Source organism: Elgaria multicarinata, chromosome 9, assembly GCF_023053635.1.
Source record: "Elgaria multicarinata webbii isolate HBS135686 ecotype San Diego chromosome 9, rElgMul1.1.pri, whole genome shotgun sequence".
Taxonomy (NCBI): Eukaryota; Metazoa; Chordata; class Lepidosauria; order Squamata; family Anguidae; genus Elgaria; species Elgaria multicarinata.
In genome coordinates this window covers 59,463,605-59,489,744 of record NC_086179.1, presented here as the reverse complement: position 1 = coordinate 59,489,744, position 26,140 = coordinate 59,463,605, and the positions used below count along the sequence as shown (strand labels likewise).

The 26,140-nt window shown below is 39.5% G+C and overlaps 1 protein-coding gene across 1 annotated transcript; it reads right to left on the bottom strand.

Moving 5' to 3' along the window:
* Window positions 1–288: 288 nt before the first annotated feature.
* SLC38A4 (solute carrier family 38 member 4) lies at window positions 289–25,723 on the bottom strand. Its single transcript, XM_063133967.1, has 16 exons — window positions 25,620–25,723; window positions 17,750–17,999; window positions 16,021–16,111; window positions 15,814–15,929; window positions 14,523–14,596; window positions 14,016–14,108; window positions 12,809–12,890; window positions 12,622–12,704; window positions 12,448–12,506; window positions 10,683–10,964; window positions 9,868–9,947; window positions 8,061–8,161; window positions 7,327–7,460; window positions 3,842–3,986; window positions 2,326–2,423; window positions 289–2,216 (listed from the first exon to the last, which is right to left on the bottom strand). The coding sequence occupies exons 2-16, from the start codon at window positions 17,866–17,868 to the stop codon at window positions 2,115–2,117; spliced, it is 1,659 nt and encodes a 552-aa protein (XP_062990037.1). The 5' UTR covers window positions 17,869–17,999; window positions 25,620–25,723; the 3' UTR covers window positions 289–2,114.
* Between the last annotated feature and the right edge of the window lie 417 nt (window positions 25,724–26,140).

The window sequence follows — 26,140 nt, the reverse complement described above, 5'->3', positions numbered from 1 at the left end:
TTAAATTTTTGTAGGATCATGTATTCTGAGATATGGCAAGTTCCATCCATAGACCCATTTTATATTCAGCATGATAGTGTAAGATACAGATAACTGCAAAAACTGTAATCTTCTGTACCAATGTACTTACACCAAGCATTTATGTTCCACTTTAGTGAAATGCACAATTACCAATATTGTACTCCTTGGAAACAAATTCTCAGCAAGATATATCAGAATTGGGCTGCAGATGAGGTCTATCTAATCTAAATATTACATTTTGAACAACAGATTGGCAAAAAGAGGTAATAAACCTGAATTCTTGAAGTTTATTGAAACTGGCTTTAGTAACATTTGACTGTCTCATTCTACTTGCATAACTTCTTGGACATTCACAGATAAATTTCAAGCACTGAAATGTAAAGTGAACTTTTTCAAGCCCACCCAAACAACTCTTTGCCTCTTCAAAGTGGTATTAAAGCTTGTGACTATGAATGCAACAACTACACAAATAGATATATAAAAATCAAAGCATTGTATCTTACAGGAACATTTGATAGTGAATAAGATTATATACATAAATATTTATATAGTACATATATAGCAAGGACCACAGTTTCCTGCACTGAGCATTTTATCAAATAAAAATGCATTAAACAATACTGGTTTGGGTGCTCTCACATTCATTGTGATCTCCTTACAGCCATCTGAGTTATTAGTGGAAGACAATTTACAAACAAAAATCCGGCTTGTTCAGTACCTTAGATCAAAACAGAATTACATTTGCAGAAGGCGGCTTCAGGGTGGTGTTTATAATAATCCAATCCAAACCAGTCTCCCTCTGACATGTGAGCCGATTCTAGTTCTAAAGATTAGATGTGCTTATCACTCGATTGCAATTGCCATGTTGAGGGTTCCACTCCTCACCTAGTGGCCACTAGGAACATCTGGCAGGAGAGTGGAAGCTTTCAGTATGACTCTCACCCATATAAATACTTCTAAATTTTACAGCTGGGACAGAGATTACTTTTGAAGAGACTATTTTCAACAGTCTATGGGCCCATGGAGTGACCCCAAGTGCTAGTTTTATAGCTATGAATGCAACAGGTAGGTTCAAAGTTGTATTTTGTAGCATTAAACAGTAGGGCTTACTGAGTGGTTGGCCAAGATTAATTTCCTCTTCTGAGTTCAGCACTGTCAATTTGAAAGTCACCTATGACAAGACATGATTTTATTGGCAGGGCTACTTTTTACTCACCACAGCTGCAACCTACTGAGAGTGGTGGGCCTGTTAAGTCCCACAGAAATCAACGGCAGCCAATTCTCGTAAGAGACAAAGTTTAGATTTGAAAGACTGCTGAAAATTAGTATGACAAAGAATATATCACACTGGTGCACCTTCAAGAGTAGGCATTCCTGAAATCACCCTTTAATATAATTTATAGCTTAACAAGTAAAATACTTACAAAAGTTGGTGCTTACACCTAGTTTATGAATCCTGATTTGATTGTACTTCTTAACCTTATGGACAACCATTTAAAACAACAATTGTTTCATTTATTTCCTCTTCCCTTTTCTGTGTATATACACTATACATACATATATACATGCCTCCATTTGGCAAGTGTTGAGATTTTGAGGATCTCAGCTTTTCAGCAACTTATAAATATCCCAGCCTCTTTTTCGAAATAGGGTATAATATATTAAATAATAAACCATACCCACAGACAAGTTTAAAAGGCACTAGGGTAACTTTCGAACAGCTCCATTGTCTTTCAATATTCTAGAAACTGTAGTTATTAAAACAACGGTAACAGTCTGTTTTGAGGACTATATACAATGAATGATATACAACATTAGTTCTGTGCATCCCCCAGCACACATTTTTATCCCAAGCTGGCCCAGATAAGTTTGGCATAGGCTTTGATGCATAAATAATGATCCTTTATTAAAGGGTGCTTTAATATTCCATAGGTTCCTCCTAGTGGCAAAGTCTTTGGAATCTTGCAGCTATTGACTAGAAGGAATGTCCCCTTCTATGTGTCAAAAGTCTTTTTTTATTTCCTCCCCTGATGATGGCATCTGACCATCTCCAGTAGGAAAGAAAATCTAAGCATGTTCTCTTTTCTTCCAGATTAATGCTGATTGGAACCGGGAGAGTTGTAAATCCAGTCCATGACAATTAGACTCATGCTCCCAATCATAAAGATTATGCCGACAATGAGGAACACCAGGGCCTGTAATTGAGAAGGGACAAAACGAAACAAAATCATACATTAGTAGTGAAGAAGTGCTTAAGATACTACAATACTGAGCCACAATATCATTTATTTCTGGTCCACTTACTCCAATCTTTTGAGGTGACCTGAAAGGCTCTTTCTTGACAATTCGGAGATAAAAGGCAGCAGGAAGTATAAAGATCAGCATTGTGGCAGCAGAGGCACCTGAAATAGGAAATACAAATTGTTACCGTTTGGGTAAGAAAGAGACTGCAGATTATAGTCATGTAATTTTTTATCTTTTACTGAACAAGGTAGATTTCCAGTAAATTATACAAGCCTCCCCAAAACTATAACTAGCAAATTATATCAGCTATTGGTTATGCTGGCTGGGGATGCTGGAAGCTGTAGTCCAACACATCTGGAGGGCACAAGGTTGGGGAAGGCTGAATTATTTCATCACGAACAAGGAGCATTACAAAGAAGATGGGAATCTTCTATAATAATGTTCCACATATCTGTGATGTTGGACTTCTTTAGATTAAAGGGAAATCATATTTGCTTCCTGCTTCTCTTGTGCAATTGTACTGAGCTGAATTACATGGGAAAAGGGGGCAACCACAAGGTCTGTAATTGAAAACTTCCCCTCCTCATAGTATTGAATGGGTGTTTTGTAGCACAACTTCGGCGCCACACAATACGAAATCCTGAGATATTTTAGAAGAATCGGGAAATCCGAGTTGTTTTTTTCAATGGAATAGCTGGGGGAAGCAGCAGGACACATGCAAGAGGTTCATGTCATCATCCAAGTGACCCAGAAACTTCTGTGAGTGGCCAGTCATGACCATGCTTTAAATCACTTGTTTAGAGAAGCCCTTTTTCTGGGAAAGCAGGGACACATTCTCCTATTAGAAATAATGATAAAGCAGGCAGAATTCCAAAATCTTCAGCCTTCCCCCCTTATGTGATAAGCCTATGTCTGAAATGTACCACTGCAAACTGCGCGTAGGGCTCACATGATGGAATGGTCCCCAGACATAGGAGACTAGATATCAGGGACAGGGCTAATCTGGAACCCTTCTTCCTGACATCTCATTTTCTATGCACAGGGTGTGCTTTTGTGTATTGAGTACTGACAGCAGAAATGGAAATGTTGAGAAACAGGTTTATTACCTCTTCTGCTATTTCTAAGAATGAGTTTGGAAAGTTGTGTTGATCATATGTGAAACTGGGTAAAGGTCAAAGCACACATTATGTTAAATGCACAGCACTGTATTTTTTAAATTTAAAAAGAGTGGGGGGGAAAGACTTCCATTGATGTCAATGGGAGCCTTTTTCTTAATCCTAATTGATACATGGTGGGGGTGGAGAGGGTTTGGGGATGGAAGGATTAAACCTCCCCTCCCTGAGCACTGCAGCCCCATCCAGCGTGGACCTGCACACGCTTACTTTTAAATTTAAAAAAGCTCACATGTGGAGCTCAATGCTGTGCATAATAAAATTGTAGGTTGACTCTTATGCTTTCTCTGACAGAGATTTTGTTTCTACTGTATTGAATTCTACTGTACAGGTGTTTCAGATAAACATTTCTATTTCCAGCAGAGACAGTAAGATGGGTATAGATTATTTTTTCCAAAACATACCTATGAATCCAAAGATGTCTCTAATAGTAGGTACAAATATGACTAAGAGGTTATTAAATGCAAGGATGATTGCAGCAATAATGAAGTGTCTTATCCAACTAAAAGGCCTTCTGTGGAATAAAAGTGTAGTAACTGATGTACGGATCTGTAAAAATAATAATAGGGGGTATATTAGTATATTTCAGTTTCATTTTGTTACAAGTTTTAAATTTAGGCTGTACTCTAGTAATTTTGCAGCAAGAAATTATATCCTTTTTATTTATATAAGCATTTTCACTTGATGATCAAGGTTTTATGAATAGTGTGTGTAATTTGAGGCCAGACATAAAGTATTAATAACAGTGTAGAAAATAAATAAGTATATGAAAGGTAAATATTTTCAGAAAAATATTTCTGCTGTTAAAAGTAAATCACACACACATCCCTTAATAATTAGCTTTTGTTTGTGAACCACACAGAAAATATTTGTTATGGTGCAGCTTTAATTATCTACTAACTAATTGATTATTTTACTATTTATGGTATTTTATACTGTCTTCCACTAAAGAAAACATCAACAAGATGTACAAAATAGCAAAAACCATAAAGAAAACAATATCTTAAAACATTAAGATATTATACAATACAGCAATAAATTAATAAATGTAACATTTGGAAACAATTGTAAGTTACTGAAAAAACAGATACATTTGCTTTCATTGTAAAAAGTACACACCTAGTACCATATAAATTTCATCCACTCAGTCATTTCATCAAGAAAAAAATGTAGAGATATATCCGTCTGTTTGCTCTGTTTATGCAAACATCCTAAACCTGCACAGTGTTTCTTAAGTTTTGTACTTGCTTAAAAGTAAGTAGGTGAAAGGTGAACATCAGCTCCAGTTGGCAACTGTAGATAGATAGTATTACACTGAAGTCTTCTAACTAGCTAAATGAAAAAACAAAAACAAAAAACTGTCTAAATGCAGAAGCTGAACAGCAAAAATGGCAGAGACGTTAAAAACCATGGGAGTTTTGTTGTTGATTTCAATGGCATGCTCCTTTGGGTTCCAGATCTTAGCCATAATTATTTCCTCTATTAGCAATGTTTGGGCCAAGTGCCAATCATAATGTAGCCAAAAAATCACCACCTATACACATCAGCAAGATTTGCTTGGGGGAACTCCAAGGTTTGCAGGAGAAGTACAAAATATTTAGGAAAATAACTACACCCTAGGTGGGCACCCCCGCACCCCAAACACAGGCCAATGAGGACCGAGCATGCTTAGTGGTCACAGAATGCTGAGTATCTCTTGTGGGTTGGAATGGAGTATCCTGGAGGAGGGTATGGCTAACTGGCACATTGAACAGGTGCACTGAGCAGGAGCCCTGCACACTGCAACACAGGGTGGCCAGAAGCAAACAAGCACAGGCCTCCTGCACTTTTAATAGTTGTGTGCAAGAGGTCTAATTTCAACAGGTCTAACATGAAATTCCCTCTTCTACACAACTGTTAAAGGTGCAGGTGCTCTGTCCTCATTTGCATCTGGCCACCCTACTGCCACATTTTTTAAAATGCTTTTTATGGTTTAAAATTTTGCATATTTGTTTTTAATGTTCTGTGTTTTTGATCTTTGTAAACCATCCAGAGAGCTTTGGCTATGGGCGGTATATAAATGTAGTAGCAGTAGTAGTAGTAGTAGTAGTAATAATAATAATAATAATAATAATAATAATAATAATAATAATAATATAATTGCAGGCTATGCTTCTCTATGTTAACTGGGAGTTTTCTCAAAGTGAATCTCGTGACTGAGAATGAATTTCAGAAAATAGAGTATATATAGGTGTTACCCTATAAAGATCTATGGGGATAGATGAATACTTCCCACATTTTAGGTGTGAGTGGGTGGATATTACATAGCATGTCTGCTTGTGAGATGAAACAAAATGCAGTCTTCAGTCACCGTAATGGAATATTCGTTTAAGGACTTTGTAACTTGAGAAACTCAGGGCTACTGATAGCTGCTATAGCTGAGACACATTGTTGGGGATCTGTCAACAATTCAATCTCATTTGAATGTGTCTCTGTTTTCCTACTTAGTAACATCCCTGAAGAAAGCATATGTGTACTTACTACTTGGAAACTGGAATAACAACAATAACACCTGTATGTACCTGCCCGGGTCCTAGGATATGCCACAGAGACCCTACTCACATTCCTGCTGGTAAGATCTATTAGATTGACAGGCACAAGAGATAAGGCCTTTTTTGTGTGTGGTAGCCCCATCGTTATGGAATACCTTACCATGCGGATTCCTCCCTGACTATTTTTAAATGAGCCTTAAAGATCTGGATATTCCAGTATGCTTTTAAATGAATGGATGCCCATGTTTATTTTATAAATTGTAGTTTTCCCCCTCACACTTTACAAAAAAGAAAAGAAAAAGTTTATTCTGCTATTATTTTGTTAACTGCATTATATTTCCTTGTTTTAAAATTTTACCTTGTAGATCACCTTGAGAAGGCTTCATCTCAAAAGGCAGTATAAAAATACTTTCATTAAACAAAGCAATAGTCTAAAGTCTCCAACAGCTAATGCATGGATGTCACTGAAACTGTTTCCCTTTCTACACCTAAGGATTATCCCAGGAAAATGGAGGGATCGTTCCTGCCTGCCCCTGTGTGTCATTTGGATGCACAGGGATGATCCTGGGGAAAAATAGGCATGTGTAAAAATAGCCTGGGGGTCAAGGAAGGTTTCCCCCCAACTTCCTTTCCTTGTGTCTCAGCAAGTTTCCCTTCAATGTTCAAAAATCACACAAATGGTAGGGACTGCTACCATCTAGCATAGGGTGACCATATGAAAAGGAGGACAGGGCTCCTGTATCTTTAACAGTAATGTAGAAAAGGGAATTGCAGCAGGTGTCAATTGAAGAGGGTGAAATTCTCTCTTCATCACAACAGTTAAAGCTGCAGAAGCCCTGCCTTCTTTTGTATCTGGCCACTCTACTATAGCTAGAGTGGCTTTAACTGTTGTGATGAAGAGGGAATTTCACCTTCTTCAATTGACACCTGCTGCAATTCCCTTTTCTACATTACTGTTAAAGATACAGGAGCCCTGTCCTCCTTTTCATATGGTCGCCCTAATCTAGCAGCCGAGAAAGCCCCAAATCAGGACCGCGGTCAAGGGTAGGCATGGTGGGGCACCTTTTGTAGGACTACACTCCAGCAGCCTGAGCTGTCCCGAGAAACTGTAGGAAGTTTTCTAGCTCTGATTATTTAGCATTCTGAATTATCGATAACAACATTTCACCTGCTGAAACTAAATTCAGAATTAAAAATATATACAGGTCTTGGTTCACTTCAGTGCTAAACTAATAGCCGAATGTGTGCCTGGCTACAAAGGAATGACCATGAGTGCAAAAATGAAAAAAAGAGAGAGTAAGCAGAGTTCTCATGTATGAGCTGCTCAAAGATGATTTGATGAATTGTCTTTGACTTACCGGGAATAGAACTATTGGCACAGTCAATGTCACAGCTACAAGTACTGCAAGGCGAACCATCAAAAGCAAAGTATCAAAAGTGTCAAAACTGTATGCTTTGGTGTATGTATGAAGCAGCTCATCTTCAACTTCTCCTGCAAAAAAGAAATGACCAAAGTAAGAATACTCAGACAATCCCATGTTTGCTCACTCTCACAGTCACCCCAAACATTACTCCACCCTGTTATACTATAATGTCCAAATTCAATTCACTGCGACAGAAACAGCTGCGATAGTAATTGAAGAAAGACATTATAGTTTTTATATAGTGTGGGCATTTCCTTCCTATGGTGCAATATCAATTCTTTCATGAATATGTAAATTAATTTTCCTTTCTGTACCACAAAACACTCTGCGAAGCCAATAAACCATTTTGATAAGCAGAAGTGAAATGTGAAGGCGACGGAAGGAAACGGCTAGCTCAAGGGAACAGTTTTTGCCATACTATGAAAGCCTGTAAAGACATGGCAGATTGCTAGACTGTGCAAAGCCTTACTTAAGGGGAAACAATTAAAAACTGAACTCCTGAAATTCTTAGGGGAAAGTTATCACAGTATTCCCATGCGTTTGAATGGGAAACAGGTGAAAATATGTCTCGGGACAGTGAGGGACAAAACAAGAATGAAATGCAATGCAAGACAAACTGGACAGCCTTTCGCTCTCTGAGAGAATGACGCAGGTCATCTTAGACTCACCATAGAAAGTAAGATAACCAAACAGGGCAGCAAGGAGATACATGACCAGCATCCCAGTGATGGAGACATTGGAAACGTTTTGCATCCGTTTGCGAGATCGGCTGAGAAAGAAAAGGCAAAAAAGATTTGTACAATTCATTATTACTTATATTTGTACGAAGAAGAATATTTTTAGAAAGACTAATCAAGTGGGCTCATAACATGCTAGAGAGATTTTATTCCTGGTGCTTTCCTTGTGGTATATTTATTTCAGCTTTCACAGTTATTCTGTAAAATGTACGTAGCACTGCAGTGCTACACCTGCATTACAAAAATTAGGGTGACCATATGAAAAGGAGGGCGGGGCTCCTGTATCTTTAACAGTTGCATAGAAAAGGGAATTTCAGCAGGTGTCATTTTGTATATATGGAGAACCTGGTGAAATCCCCTCTTCATTACAACTTTTAAAGCTGCAGGAGCTATACGAGAGTGACCAGATTTAAAAGAGGGCACGGCACCTGCAGCTTTAACTATTGTTATGAAGAGGAAATTTCACCAGGTTCCCCATATATACAAATGACACCTGCTGAAATTTCCTTTTCAATACAACTGTTAAAGATATAGGAGCCCTGTCCTCCTTTCCATATGGTCACCCTACAAAAATATAGTCAGTTTTAAACTGGTTTAACTCTTAAGTTCTCCCCAAGGAATTCTGGGAATTGTATTTCTGTGAGGTGGGAGTGAACTCACAGTTCCTTGCAAAACTACATTTCGCTGTACTAAGTCCCTTTCCCTGCCTATCTAGTTTAATTCACTTTATTTCAAAAACAATGTTTGAAGATCAGACTTCTCCTGTTCCAGAACATATACCTTAAAAAGGGGCAGGAAAAAATAGGAGCATGATTATCTTTCACACAGCAAGGCTGCTCTCTCCCCTTCCACCCACTCCGTCTATTAAACACAGGTGATCATTGGAAAGGCTATATTAAGCAAGGGATAAAATTTAGTGACTACATGCTTTGATCTTGTGGAAAGACAAGACCACATCACGCCAGTCCTTTTACAATTTCATTGGCTGCCAGTCCAGATCTGGGCCCGATTCAAAGTGCTGGTGTTGACATTCAAAGCCCTCAACGGTTTGGGGCCAGGTTATTTGAAGGAATGCCTCCTCCCATATGTACCTGCCCGGACCTTAAGATCATCCACAGGGGTCTTTCTCCGTGAGCCGCTGCCAAAGGAAGTGAGGCAGGTGGCTACTAGGAGGAGGGCTTTCTCCTCTGTGGCACCCCGGTTGTGGAACGAGCTCCCCAGAGAGGTCTGCCTGGCACCTACACTGTACTTCTTTTGTCGCCAGCTGAAGACCTTTTTATTCTCTCAGTATTTTAACAACTAATTTTAACTTACATTTAAATTTTACTGTTTTAATTCTGTATTTTAATCTTATATCAACTTCTGCTGCGTGGTTTTATTCTGGTTGTGTTTTTTATACTGTATTTTGTATTTGTGTTTTTAGATTGTTGGTTGTTTTATTATGATCTTCATGTTTTTTAATTTTTGTGAACTGCCCAGAGAGCTTCGGCTATTGGGTGGTATAAAAATGTAATAAATAAAATAAATATATATAAAATAAATCAGAGAATATAAAGCAGAAACATTGAAAGGATATAAGCATATAAAGAGAAATAAGCAAATAAGATTAATTTAACAGAAATAATTATTGACTAGCAGGAAATTTATTCATGCTTTATGAACTAAAGCCAGAAAATTAGAAGGGCCCCAGCTAAAGTTCAGTGACGTGTAAGAGTAAATGTATGAAAAGCAAACTTACTTTTTAAGTTCACTGTATATGGGCAGCACTTCAGGGTGGCACACAAACGCAAATGCCAGGATCGGGATTGTATAGGCAGTCTAAAACAAAACAAAGATTCCACCTCTGGTTAGTATTTCTGTTTCTCACTGGGTAACTTGAATTTGGTTGCTTAATCAGTGTGAACAGCTTTATGCTGCAACTGTTCCAGATGAAGGTCTGGCCAAGATAGAAGCGTTGAATGAGAAGGATTGGGCCAAGCGTTGGTAGCTATCCCGTGCTGCCTCCTCTTTTGGTTGCAGGGGAACAAGGGAAGGAATGCTTCAGAATGGGTTGGATCCAGTCTTATTTAGTCAGAGAAGGCCCACTGAAATCACTGGGATTTAAGTTAGCCATGATCCAGCCTAATGGTTTGTAGGAAGGGTATCCTGTGTATATACTTAAAGGGCCATAAAGGGAACAAAGAGATGGCATAGCCCAGTCTGGTGCTCTCCAGATGACTTGGACTACAACTCACGTCATCCCCAGCCAGCACCAGCAAATGCTGGGATAGCTACTGGCTTCTGCTAGTTCTGTATGCTCCTAGCCACTACACAGGAAGACAAAAAGAATAGACAAGCCATCCCAATAAGGACATACCCAGTGGGTCTTTGGTCTTAAAGGGACCTTAGTAAATGCTTCAAGCTAGTAAATGTAGTGGCTGGGATTATTTGGCCACTCTTATAACTCCCAGAATGGTTCCTCTCAATAAAACTCCAAGCTTCATTTCAGTCAAGGGGGAATGACAGGCAGCATGCAGGCCATTTTCTGTCAAGCGAAGAATACCAGTGCCTTACCCGTGAGTTAAACACAAAATACTTGGGTTGGCATTTGTCGTCGTCTTCCCCATGGGCTTCATATTCCACCCCACTTTGATGTAGCTTATCTTTGGTTTCTTCAAAACCTGAAGAATACTGCTTGTGGGTGCTGTCCATCATAAAGTTTAGTCCTGAATTAGCAGAGTCATTTGGTAACATCACTACATGTAATGGAACTGTGGTGCCGTTGTAAGACCAATTGCCAACATCATTATCCAAGTTTGGGAGAGGACAGGGTATCTGGGATTTCTTGTAGATCACCTAAAATAAGATTTAAAATATACATCACCAGATTGAAGGCATGAACAGATACAATCTGAATCTTTTTATGAGGCATCACTATCTTTCAAAAGGCTGCATCTGATTAGGTTACATTTCTATCTTCCCATTATTGGCGATGTTGAGCTTTTCTACATGAGTCTGCTGTTAATCCGCTGTGTCTACTTTTGCTTTCATCCCAGAACTGAGATTGGAGCACGAGGAGCACTTCCTTTCCTGCTTTTCTGCTACATAACCTCTAGGTGACACTGTAGCAAAGTGGAACAGTGCGAATAAATCAGAAAAAAATCACGCTTTCTTTTGCTTTCACAATTAAATGTCACATTTTCCCTGCTCTAACAAAATTGCCGAAAGTGCTGGTTAGACACAGAAGTGAAACCTCAGGGTCTAAAGAACCTATAAACAATTGTGGGTAGGGAATGACAAGCACATGATAAATGTATCATGTAGAAAAGCCCATTCTTTAGCAATCTTTATTAAACTCATCCATATGCATTTTGGATATATTATAGTGCCCTAATGTCATTCTGGTTATCATGTGATAACAATTCTCATCCTGCTTACTTCATAGTAGCGTCACTGAAATTAAGCTAAAATGTTTTGAAAAATGCCACTATCAGATATTTACTGGAAAAGATTTTTCATTTTCTGTAACCGCTCCATCACCCATCTTGCCCACAGCATGGTAAATAGCTAGATGGGCTGAGAAGCCCATCTAGCTGAAAGAGATGGTTAAGGTGGAACGGGAGGCCAAAACACCCCCACTGTTCCACCAACCCTGCCTGGCTCATGCTGGCAGGGTTTTGAATCGACAAATGTCTTCTGTCTAAAGAGCATCCATCTGGTAGAATTGCACTCTAAAGATCTAAAGATGCCTTAGATGTTCTAACATTGGAATTGAATGAGTCTATTCTGCAACTTGATCATGACTGAGCCATCATGTTTTGCTTCTTCCTGAGCTCATTCCTGGCCAGGCAATAGTCTTATGCGGTTCTGCTGAAGGTGAGCTGAGAAAAGGGCTTATTCCTATCTCCTTCCATTACTCAGCCCCATGTACTAAACATAGGCACATGCTTCTGCTGCAACAGATTATTCTGTTGTGGTTTCAACTTGTCTATAGGAGTGGTCAGTTATTTATTGGAAATATTTTTTATTTTTCTCTTGGTAGCACTCCTGCCCTCCTTTCTTCTAGATTATGATATGTGATTCATAATACAACTTGTCCAGGGAAATGCCACCCTTCTTAAGTATTTTTCTTAACTGGGTCAAGGAACCTGGGTAGACCTAACAAACACCGAGAAGACATGGAAATTTCAGTCCTATGGTGAACAAATGTGGGTGACCACTGCAAAAAGCCAGACCCACTGACCACTTCCACTCAACCACTCCATTGCCATTTTGACACATGCATTAATAATGTAAAGGTTCTGCACATGTTAGTACTAAACTTCATATAATTACTTACCACACTCAGAAAGAATACCATGCAAGTAAGTGAAAATCCACTGGTATAACCAAGATAACCTTCAAAAACAATAAGTGAATGCACAGTTAAACCATAGGTGAATCAGCTGATTAATTCAAATGTCTGTTAGAGGTAAGCAAGTATATATGCATTTTAATGACATAATTGTTTTACCTAAATTCTTTAGAAGTGAGAGTGGAAGAATAACTCCAATGCTCACCAATATCACGAGGTAGCTACCATTTAGATACCATTCCCTAGAAGGAGAAAATAAAATAACCATGTATTAATCAATTCTGTTTAGGTTATAAGTAGACATAATATTTTTATTGAATTTTTGAAAAGGTGAACAGAACCATACCCAGAATTCTCTTCAAGCCCTAGAAATGCTCTGATTACTTCTGGAAGTTCGTACTTAATAATAAAGAGGTAGCTTGACATTGCTGAAAAGACAAATATATTAACTTAGGATGTATGACCAACTTGCCTGAAAAGGGACATCCAAAACATTCAGATAATTCAATGTTATTCATATCAGCTTACAGGTGAAAATTGGACACTCAGAAAGTTAGGAATTCTAAACTGTGGAATATTGAAAATAAACATTCTTTTATGCATCTGAAATCCCTAATCTCCTGTGTAATAGTGCTGCTGGGAATGCCAGACCATTTGCACAATCCTTACAATCATAGATTGTTCTAAAAGGAACTCAGAGGACAGGAAACCCAGAGAAAGAGCAAGCATAATATTACTCCATTCAATTAAACGAGTGAGAATTGTAATGACTGTAGCAGCTGTGTGTGTCTTTTCAGTACCTGACCTGCTTTAAAAGCAGCTGGATATCTGAAAGCACAATCCTTTACATGTCTACTGAGAAACAAGCCCCATTGAATTCAGTGGGACATACTCCTTGGACTGTAGCTTAAGGGCCGTTTCCCATGTGGCCTGTTCTAGAAGAGGCCTCCTCCCAACAACTTCATGCATTTGAAAATCTAGAATCAACTTGGTGAACTCAAAGCATGTAACAAGCTTGGGAAGTGCCATAGCCCAATGGTAGAGCACCTGCTTTGCATGCAAAAGGTCCCAGGATCAATCCCCAGCATCTCCAGATAGTGCTATAAAAGAATCCTGCCTGAAACCCTGGAGAGGGGCTGCCAGTCAGTGTTGACAATACTGGGCTACATGGACCAATGGTTTGACTCAATGCTTCCTATGTTCCATGCAAAGTATAAAGTATCAAAACCAGGTAGTATCCACCTATGGCTTCACATGGGAAATGGTTCTTTCAGCCTCTTTCAGTCATGCTGGCTGGGGCATGCTAGGAATTAGAGCTCTTTTTTCTGTCTAAACATGCATGGAATTGCATCCTAAATTAGCTCAAATGTCATTCATATTGTAATTATTACTCATGTACTATACTGTACTATACTGGGCAATATAATTAAGCATTTCCTTCTATCATACAGTGTTCAGGCCTGCTGTGCCATAAACAGCAGACAATTTATCGTATTGTGAGACTGATTATTCTCATGTTAAACCCATTCATTAAAAAGCCATCTTCCACTTACCTCCAATGTTCTGCATTGTCAGTGAAATGAAAGCACCAATTTTTCCAGGCCATCCAAATGCCTTTTCACCTAATTTTTCATATATTAGTGAGCCTAGGGGCGACAGAGAATGAAAAATTTTATTACAAGAATTCTTGATCGGATTTGGCATGACCCTGTAAAATAACAGATAGAAAGAGTTACCTTGCTCAACGAGATATGATCCAGCCAAACCTAAGCATTGTAAAGGCTATTATTTCAATAGGAAGATTAAACAAGTGCTTAAATCTCTCCCACTGAAATCAGTAGGAAGTAAAACTCTTTAGTTTTGGCTGATTGATTGTGCCCATGGTGTTGGGCTGAGGACACCACTACCACTGTTCTGACAGAGATCTTAGTAATGGGTCTCTATCCTTAACACCTACTTCATAAAAGGTGTGCACTTTAGACCTGTATTTTTGTCTGCCTGGTTGGGGAATGCCTACCCAAAATGACCTCCCCACCCACAAGTTACTAAATTCATCATACCTCCTTCTTTGGCCGTCTTCAGTAATAGGTGCACCGAATAGAGAGACATTATGGCTACACTGAGCAGTAAAATTCTGTAAGGAATAACAAAAGTTAGAAATGTATTAGAGAGAATAAACATGTATATATCTCAATATATATGCTTCAACTCTATATTCAGTGGATACCATTTTGGTTATGTACTGAGGGAAAGAGCTTTCATTGGAGAGGTTAACAAATTCAAAGGCCTGCCAAAACAACAACACACAGTGTATTTTAAACATATTTGTTATGTTTACTTCTATACCATTTAATGAGATAAAAGCACCATTAAACTGTTCTATGATCTGAAATGGAAGGAGTCTAGGAAATGGCCCCACCTTCCTTAAATGATGCTACTGCTTCAGTTTGGTCCATTTTCATCCAAATATGAAATTATGTTCACATGAATGTGCTTAGAAAAGGAAGAAACTATAGAATTACATGACCAAACTTAGGAAAAACATGACATATAAATTCCTAAATTATCACTATCTTTGAATATTGTATTTGTAAATTTAATATATTTAGGTGTCAAACTTTTAAAAACAACAACTGTGGATGAATTTGGAGACTTACACTGAGCAAACTATTTTCAGCTATATGGAAACCCTCAGATTGTAGGACTTTTCTCCCTAAATATGCATAGGATTGTGCCCTTACTGTAATGTGTAATTTGACTCACAGGGTATATTTGGCTTGTTTTCTTTTAATCATGCAAAACAATAATTTCCACTTTCTTTTCAGTGTTTTCTCAAATTAGAAAGCATTAGCCCAGAGGTGAAGAAATAAAACCGTTTGCTGAACTGAAACCATTTTTAAAAAGTTGTCTATAGGACCGATGGATCTAGCTATAGTTTAAAAGCTGCTCAGAAACATCTGTTGCTGCCTGTCAAAGCATATGCTGAATGCATAGTGTATGTCAGCTACATGTCATTACTGTCAGCAGTGCTAGAACATTTGGCATGGTCAGATGTTAGAGGCACAGCAAGTCCATAGCCCCAGTTCTATTCACAGAGTTTGAGATTTAGTGGCATATGGACAGAGAGCATTCTTCTGCAGCCTCCACAGTAGGGGAGGTATCACTCTAATTATACAGATACATAATTAGGTGAGTTATTTATTCCTTTAGCAGCTTTGTCCCAGTTAGAATTGCAGTGCTTTTGTTGGCGTCGTATAATGGAAGACAATAGTGAACATTTCTTAGTTCAGGATATTATAGCTTCAATTATAGCTCTAAGCTGTTTTTTAAAAACACACCCTGGATACATACACAAAAAGTACTATTCCAGTGTTGGCCATGGCATAGGACAACCCTAAGATTCCACTGCCCATGATGGCGTTGCTCAGGTTAAATGCTGATATCCCAAATGAAGTATTTCCTGGATGCTGTTGGAAAACAACAATGAAAACTCACCGTTAGTTACACTGTGTGTCTGTGATGACAGCTCTACAACATAACCATTACTAATAAACTTACATATTCATCCGTGTAATCTTCCAATTTCTTTTTACCCAGAAATCCATTGGTAAGGAACTTCTGACTTTCTGTATCATCACCAACAAACTGACTGAAGGGTGGGGTAGGGGGAAGCAAGAAAAGAGGAAATAAATGCCATTGTCCTCTACAATTACATTTGGGGCAGGTTTTACACTTTGAAACACAAATGTACCACTCAAATCAATAAATGAGGTTGTGGGGATGGAAGATATTAAATCAAAAATGAATACAGTTCCCTTGACTTTGAGTAAGATTTCTCTAGTCTCACGCCCTCAATTTGTGAAGGTTTACCATTATAACAAGAGAGCTGAAGATCCCAACCAGCCTGCCATAAAATTCACTTCGTAAACTCCCTTTTTGTTGTCTATAGGCTTATTGTCTATGGTCTGCTGGACTGATTGGATGGATAGGATGAGATGTATGCTACTTGCCCCGGCACCCCTCATGCATAAACACCGAAGACAATACGGAAGGTTGAAAGGTCCAAATGAAGGACCTCTTTGATAACATTTCAAATGGAAAATCTCCTGTGAAGGGAGTTTCATGTGACCCTCAATGTAATTTCAGGTGTGTTGGCAGAGAGAGAAAACACTAGGACATGTGGATGGAGCTTGCTGCTGTGCATTTGGCTGTGGCATCATTGGACCTGCCTCCACCAACCACTGGTTGCAGCTCTTTGATGGATTTTCTTTTGGGAGAACAGTCATACAAAGGAAAAAAGTTCTTTGACCCATGTCAAGGCATAGGTGTTGTTTCTGTGACTGTGCTGATACTTTCATAGAATGAACCAGTCTCTTTCTTTCCTTGGTCATCCTCCCCACTCAACTGTTGCTTGGCTGGGGGGGGGGGGAGAGAGGGGGCAGCAGCGGTCTGCATGTAGGGAAGAATGTGCAGCAAGGCATTCTGCCAGCAGTGGCTCTTGAACAAACAGGGCTTATCTCCGGGCTGGAAGGTGACAACACTGCTTTTGACATACTATGCATAGGAACATGGGAAGCCTTGGACTGATCAACATCTCTGTCAGCCTAACCTACCTCACAAGGTTGTTGTGAGGATAAATTTGGGAGCTGAACCATGTAGACTGCCTTGCACTCCTTAGAGGAGAGGCAGGAGATACATTTATTTATTTACTCGATAATTTCTAAGACATCGCTCAGGATTGAAAGCCCTCACCGGTATAGAAACAATGCATAGAAAATAACGATATAATACTGCAAATAGAAAATTATCCAAACACCTCCAAAATAACTACTAAGAAACCTCAGGACAGAAATTGATAACATGCAGATTGAAACAACAAAATGTAATACATAAAGAGTAACCCATAAACTGTGCCTGAATGGGTCAGAAAAGTCTTCAGTACATTTTGATACTGGGGGAGGGAAGGACGACTTTCCAGGACCCAATTCTTACAAGAAATGTAGGCACTGAACAGAACTCTGGCAGGATCTACACTACTGCTTTAAAGCACTTTAAAACACTTTATAACAGTTTTGACAACTGTTAGGGCCCAGGACACACTCCATATACAATTGTCAAAACTGTTATAAAGCACTTTAAAGTGCTTTAAAGCAGTAGTGTAGATCCGGCCTCTTTAAACAGACTGGTATGTTTTCTCAGCAGGACCAAATCTTTAATAATCTGGGCTCCTCAAGTGACATTCTATTGCTTTTCTTACATTATTTGACTTGCAGTCCCTATGACGTACCTGCTAATAGTAGTCTTCTCTGGATCTACCATATCGGTGTAGTTGTCTTCAGTGCTTTCGCCACTGTTGCTCTCCTCATCAAGTTCTCTGTTGACTTTTTGCAATTCCATGCGATCCATTTGAGCCGTCAGCAATTTCCAGCACACGCACACACACACACACACTGAGGAGTCTTCAGTGTCAACAGAACTGTACCTTCTGCTTTAAAGGGGCGGCTTCCACAATATGTCGACTCTTGGAACACTCTGTTCTATAAACAAGACACCAAGGAGTTCATTAAAAATTATCTCAAATTAGATAAATTTATGAACATCACTCCATTTATGTAGGTTCCCCACCCCCTGTGCATTTATATGGGGATTTTTTTTCCGAGGGGGTGGTGATAACGATGGTTTTGTTCAAGAAAATTCAGAATAATTAAAATGCATCAAGAGTTTCTTCTCAAACCTATATATAGAAGAATTATTTTAATGTACAATAATCAAGCTGTTTTCTTCGGCATTAATTTATCATGTTTATTTGTTTGTTTGCACCAAGCCTTTTCTTCTAAAATTAGGTCAAGTTAGTGTACAAAAAAATTTAAAACGATGCAAGGGGGAAAATAGAATAAAAGTAATAATGATAAACAATACTGTTTAGAAAAAGTGCATCTTTAAAAATGCAGCTTAAAAATTATTTAAACGTGCCTTAAAATATTAAAAACAAAACTTAACCCTGGACACTTGCTTTAGGGGAAAATAAAAGTCTTTCAGTATTATAGACAGGCTGTTATATTACAGTATGCAATCAACTAGGTAAGAGTGTTATATTTTATATGCAGCACTACAGTTCTAAAAGTATTCCAATTTATTGATAGACTAGCAAGCCTGATTTGAATATTGCATATAGAGTTAAATAGCGTCAGAGTTGAATGGCATGTATATACACACACATATACTGCATGACAATGCTTAATCAAATTCTTCTTCTAAAGGAAACCCCATTGGGAGTGGAGAAGGAAGCATGAATAAAGGAGATTCAATTCCTCCCTGGATCTGCATGTGAAAGTATGGGAATCTATGTCCTTATCTTAGGCCACTTGCCTGTCTTTAAGGGCAGCAAGCCACTCTCCTAAGCCAGGAGTCAAGTAAAGCTGGCCCCTCTCTTATGCAACACTTTGAAAGTGTGGGGAGACTGCCCTGTCACCTCCACTTGGAGCCGTAAAACTCTGAGTAGATGAGGCAGGAGGATCTCCAAAGGCATACCTTATCCTGACACAGATGCCATAAAACTCACGAGGAGCAGGACCTCCGGATATGCCAATCACTAAAAGGTGCCAGAGTTATCACCATCCCTATTCTGCTATAGCAAATTCTTGCACGTCCTTATAGCAAATCAACCTATTTATCCACCCTTCTCATATAACCTCCTGTATGGAGTAGGCAAAAACCTCTCCCACTGATTATTGAGAGGGAAAAAATCCTACTCAGCCCTTCCTCAAAAGGAAGCAACTGGCTAAATCTCATACTAGTTGAAGGGAGGGAGGCTGGGAAATGGAAAGCCAGAGAGGCTGAGGAAAGGTGGGGCCAGCCTTTTATAACCTCTGCCCTCATCCTTGCCTCACATGTGATGCCTTTATTCCCCTCCTCCCCATCCACAATGCCTGCTTTTCCCGCCCAAGCCATGCCGGCTGGGCAGGTAACAGATTTCTCTTGAAATCTGTCTTAATTTAGATGTATAATGTACACTTGATAGAATATTCACTTTATTTAAGTTTCCGTCATCCTGCTTTCTGTCTCCGATTGACCATGCATCACAGATGAAAAAGTGCTTTTAGTCTAACTTGTAAAAATTTATGTATTTATTTATTACATTTATACCGCCCAATAGCCAAAGCTCTTTAAAAAAGTCCTTAAAAAGAGATGGAACGCCTCAATTGGTATGTATATCTAATCCACACATTCCAATTGTTGGTACGCAAAAAAACTGGATTGGAGACAATGTCTCTTATCCAGGATAGGGTTACTTGGATGCTTCAACATCCTCTCCAGGAAGAGGAATACACTGTGAGAAAGACCATAGAGTGCAATGTGCAATGGCCATGGAGTGAAACTGATGAGGATAAAGTGAAAGGTCAAAGGGAACTAGTACAGTATACAAAGCCCAAGATAGGCTAAATATATGATTATTTCACACACCTTTATTTATATATTTATTTACTTCCTCCCTTTCTCCCAACTCCTTGTGCTTGAATTCAAATTAGACGTCAGGGCAAAGCTCTTTCAGGGTCCTCCATTTATCCTGTCTCTACATCCTTAATATTTCAAGACTCTACAAACAGTGATTCCCAAAATAAACAACCTCTCTTGCTGCTACAAGAGCAGCTCCACCCACAGTGGGTTTCTCCAGTTCAGGGACCAGTTCAATTGTCCTTATTTATGTTTATATAAACTGGAGTTGCCTCTCCTACTGAAGACATTTGGCTTGGACACTACCTCTCTTTGTTTCTCATTCCTTTTCTCTTTGATATCTTCTTTTTAGTTTAGACCCTGGAAGGCCAGTCTACTCTCCTTCTAGATCCATCACTTAGTTCTGTACTGCCATTAGCCCCCCCCCCCCACACACACACACAGTGGGGCTGTTCAGACAACACGGTAACCCACACTCAGTCACTGAGTGTGGGTTGTTGTTGAACCATGGATTTTCTCGAACAAGCCACCTTGAAAACCCATTGTTTGCCGTTGGGTTCTTCAGGGTGGTTAACAATCACATTGCATGGTTAGCATGTGGTATGAACAGCCCCAGTGGTATATGTGTGTGTGTGTGTGTGTGTGTGTCAGAGAGAGAGAGAGAGAGAAAGAGAGAGAGAGAGAGAGCGGACCAAAGGACATTTCAAAACTTGCTTTCAGTCTAGGTGCTTTTACTGATGCTCATTTATTGGCTCAGTTCAGACAACATGTTTCTCAATGGTGGTTTTAGAACTCCACAGTGGAGATTTTACACCACTGTTGAGAAATGTGTTGTCTGGTAGGAAAACTCCACACAACGGTGGCAGGCTTTTTTTGTGGGGAAAACTCCATGCAGAATATCGAGGACAGTTCCTGCACAACTGTTGTATTGTGTGTTGTGTGGTGGGCTCCATGGAGTTTTCTGTTGCGCTGAGTTGACTCTTCCCACTGGCTACAAAGTTGTCTGGCAAGAGTGGCGAAAGAAGGCAGTGCTGCTCTAAGAGAGCTGCCGGGATTGGTTTTTTTTTCCAGCAATGGCTGATAGGATACCGTCAGAAGGACTGGGAGAGGAGAGAGGGTGGAGGAACTGTCAATCAAATGTCACGTTGACTATTATCAACTCCATGGTAGCCCACAGTGACAAAACGGTGGAGTTAGAACATGTTGTGTGGGGACTACCCCCTAAAAACTCAACCATTGAATGGAGTTTTCACACTGCGTTGACTAATGTGTTGTCTGAACTGAGCCATTGACACACTGCTGTATGCATTCACACTATCCCTAGGACTCTCTGGGTGATAGCTGGAGTCTGCAGTATCCACTTAGCCCTTTTCATACGTTATATCTGGAAAGAGTGGAGGGAAGAATCACAATCACTATCTGTTAGCCACTGGCTCAAAGATACCAATGTGCTTTACTAACAGATAATTACATTCTTTACTGTAATGTATGATCTGTACTTAGTCTATATAAATTCTCTTACAGCACCTAGGGTGAACGTCAATCTATGAAATTCCAGTGACGTACATAACTAGGATTACAAAAATCTACACACAGTGGGACTCATTCTCATAGAGTTATCACAAATGTATTAACTACAGATGCCCAAATAAAGCCTTTGTTTTCCATATGATGAAATAAAACATAAAGCATGAACAGTCACAATCACTTTGATTAGCATTTTAAGGCATTGGCATGAACAGCAGTTTGATCCAAACGCAATGACACATGCTAAACTAGTATTCCAATTCCCACAGAATAGAACACACAGGCGGTGAAATGGCTCAAAAACTATTTTATTACTCACAATGACAATTATTGCTAAGAATAATCTTAGCAAGGAGAAGAAGCTGAATCACATAGTTGTCAGCCAAAGAACTATCAACACTTAACGCTTAATTCTGCGACTAGCAGTATAACACTTTAATTGGATACCGTGTACCAGAAAATTAAGCACCATAAACTTTAAAGCACCACACATATATTTAGTATTCAGAATGACAGTTAAAATTTTGCAGGTTTAAAAGCTAATATGAGAAACCTTGCAAGCATAAATAGTTATAATTTCTTCCTTTTCCCTTTAGCCCCAAATTTTATTTATATATTAAATATTTCCTAATTTTTCAACGTGGAAGACTAGAGGATGAGAAGACCATCACCGTTCTGTCAGGTGTAAACATACCATTCCAACAGACATCCACTCATGTACTTATTTATAGCTTGAGAGCATTGAAAGTGGATGTACATAAAACATTAAAGTATTTTTCGGCACCAGCACAACAACTAGGGTAAAGGAGACTTTGGGTGGAAAAGTAGATAGCCAAACCTGCTCTTTAAAAGCTACATTTGAAAATCTAAAAATGCAAGAGAATATCAAGTGGTCTGATATCGTTTCCTACCAGGGAGTGCTGATCTGCATATTCCTATCTGTGATCATGCAGACTTGTAAGTGAGAGTGATCACCTAATCTGGCATTTGGTCAAGAGATGCTCACAGTGCAGGGACCCGATTCCTGAGATACAAGGGGCCCCATTTAAAGCAGCACAAAATTTGGGTGTGCTAGTGGGTGTGCTAGTGGTGTAATAACAGGTATTTGTCTTTGGGCAAACAGAGTGACATTGATCTCTATATATATATATTTTTAAATATAACAGAAAAAAGATCAGTCCACTAAAACTGGGGCTTTATAGGATATTACAAAGACATTTTAACTACATTTTTACTACATGGAATAAAGTTAAATAAAATCAAGGAAAATTTGCTATGAAAAAACAGGTAAACAAGAAACATTGCTGGAACTGTTATTCTGAAGAAAAATGGTTTAGGTGTTGTTTTTATTGACGTTACTACAGAGATTTTGGTTAATATATGATTGTCTAAGCCTGTGAGAGTTATATTTCCTGATAGTGTTTCATTCCTTTTCAACTATAACTTTTACTTACAAACTGTGTTAAGATAAAGATAATCACTGTGACCCAGCAAGGGAGGCCCTGGCTGGTAAGCAGGTTTTCAGGCAGCTGCAAATCCACATCTGGGTGTGCATCCATATCCCACCACTCATCTGGGCCACATGGATGCAGTTCTGTATCCTATCTAGTGCAACTATTTGTTGTCCATGACTAGTTGAATAAAATAAAAGCTCGATTGGGAGCCAATTTCAAGGCGCAGGAGAGTCTAAACCTGTAATTGAGGACTTGTTTTATATGAGGAGTTTTCCTGACTTGAAAACTTGCTTCAGGCTTGCTTGAATTAGTTTTCAAAATCAATGGCTTACTCTGATATGTGAATTCAAAGATAGGAAAATACCACTTTTGAACATGCCTATCTTCTGTTTATCATGGATAGGTGACCCTGACAATATAACAAAGGCCAGTACCTTAGCTATGTATTGGGTAGAGTTCAAAATTCATTACAGGCACACAATGACCTAAGATTGAACCAAGAGAGTGAGGGCCTTGCTAGACCAGGCATTAGCGCGGTGTGAGGCCCGATTTCCCTCCTGTGCATCCAGATGACACAAAGGGGAATCTGGGGTCAGGCCACGCTAAAACCTGCCTTAAGCCGGCATAAGCGAATTCGCTTATGGCCCGGCTTTTCCGCAGCCCTGGCCTCAGGCTGGGGCTGCGGAACATCTAGCAGGGTCCGTGGCTTTTTGCAGCTGCTCGCTTACTCGCGAGTAGCTGGGAAAAGCCACAGACTGGGCACAGCGCTCATACGAGCGCTGTGCCCTTCGGGCTGGGGGGGGATCCCGGGGGGGGGGAAGGCCGGACCCGGCAGGGGAGAGGGGGGGAAGGCCGGGCATCGGGGGCGAGGGATGGAGAGCCGGGGACAGGGCATCGGGGATGGGGGCGAGGGAAGGAGAGCCGGGGACAGGGCATCGGGGATGGCGCGGGGGGGGGGGGGAAGCCGGGCATCGGGGATGGCGCGGGGGGGACAAGGCCAGGCATCGGTCATCGGGAATGGGGGGAGGACGGGCGAGCGAGCGGGGAGGGGGTCATCGGGCATTGGGGGGAATCAAGGGTGGGGGGACTTTATTGTTTTTTTTAAAAAAGCACCTACCTTCTCCAGCGCACATGGCCCCTTTAAACAAACAAACAAAAAAAAATGGCCGACGCTATGGGGCTTCCCGTTGCCCCGTCGCGTTGTGCATCTAGAAGCCGGTAACAGCGCGCGCTAGCTCTAGCGCACCGTCACCCCTCCTCCCTGCCGGCTTATCTGGCAGGTCTAGCAAGTCCCTGAGTAAAGGCTGCAAACAAGGCTGCAATCCTTTACCCATTTACCTGGTAGTAAGCCCCATTAAACATAATGGTACTTTCTTTTTAGTAGACATTTAGAGGATTGTGCTGTAAGACTAAAGCCGGAGAAATACTTACTTAAAAGTCAATTCTATTGAAACAAATTGTCTTAGAAGACAATCCTGTTGAAATATGTTGGAACCTCCTTTTACATATCAAGAATAGGATGGGCTGTAACATGCCCTGGAATTCCCTGGCTGTGTAAATAAAGCCAAGGCAAGTCTGAGCTAATTCTCCTGTCCTTCATGGTGGATACAAACTCAGAACTTATTCAATGGAGTATTACATTTTCTGATGTCTATATCTTCTTGCACAATATAGTGCCACTAGTAATACTATCCCCTTAAGACTTCCTGTAAGTATGTATTATCAGTTTGTTTCTGCTAATGGCCGTGAGATATCTCTGTTAAGCAATGATACAATGAGATAAAGTTTTGCCTATGGAGACAGAGCTTCCTGTCTGCATCTCCAATGAATTCAGGCATGGAGAGAGATTTCCATTGATTTGACTTCAATGGAGGCAGACATTTGTGCAGGCATTCTTGAACCTACATAATCTAGGATCTCTCTAAAACCATGTGTTCTGCGAGTTCTCAGTGGGCTCCAAATCCACAGAAAAGTTACAAAAAGCCAAAGAGTTGGTTTCTATGCCCTGAAGCATGTACACGATCTCCAAGAACATAAATTTGACAGGATCATTGTTTGAAGGTTATAAATCTTGCATATTCTTATGAGCATGAGCTTCCATTGGACTAAATAACATTGTTTCAGGGCATAGTCAGAAGGCACATGATATCACAACTTTGCTGAAACTAAGCAAGTCTCAATGGAATCAGTACCTCAGTGGAAAGCCATGCATGCTCTCTTGAGTCTGAAGAAGAAAACACAGGATACTAATAAAATAAAGAAGTCAATACATTGGGATTAAATCCTCTTTAGACCGATAGGAGATAACTTGATATTAATTGCATTAGCTTGTTAATCACACTGCAGATAAGCTTTCAAAAACTGCCAAAAAGACGTGGTTGGAAAAAAATGCAAATGTTCTCAATTTCTATAAAAAAAAATGATCAAAAGAAAATGCATGACTTTCAATTACTAATGTAACAATCAGCTACATAAATCTGACAAAATCTGCTAAATTATCTCTACAAATTTAGAATCAAAGATAGTACTGAATTCCCACAAAAAATCCAACAGCTGAAGCAAATTTTACAGTGATCATAGAAAACGTTAACTTTTATTAAATATTGTCCCCCGATGTTTACATTTAAATATGAATTATATGTTCATCTTCATTTTTAGATCCCTTACTTAAAAGTATAATGGAAGTTTCAAAATAAATAAATAAATAAACAAGCAGATTACCTCTAGGTTTCTTCCTATGTTTTTTCCTTCTGTCCTACACTTTTCCTTCACACTCAGCTACAATATTAATTTAAAAATGGCACCTGTCTTTCAGAGTTTCCTCATAGAAGACCTTCAACAGCTAGACAATGAATAATTTAAAGGCAAATGGGAGTGTATCAGACAAACCAATCAACAATGAAGATAACGCAACACCTCTCTTTGTCAGATTTGCGTCAGCGCTTTAAAAAAAGGGGAAAGAAAAAGATAAAAAAAAATCTGGTACAGTTTCAGGGCAAACATTACTGTTACTGAAGCTATTTGCTTTTTGAACTTGGCATTATTACAAAATGAACATCTGTAGAAGGTCTGACATATACTTTTGTCATGCTGTCAGGAGGACACTGTCGATAGTCTATTTTGTTAAACATTACTTTAAAAAAGAGGGATAATAGTTAGCTGTATGGTCATTTCCCTATTTTCCCCCTCAAGTATGAACCAAATACTAGATGGGCCTAGAGCCAACAGCAGGTACTTTGGTT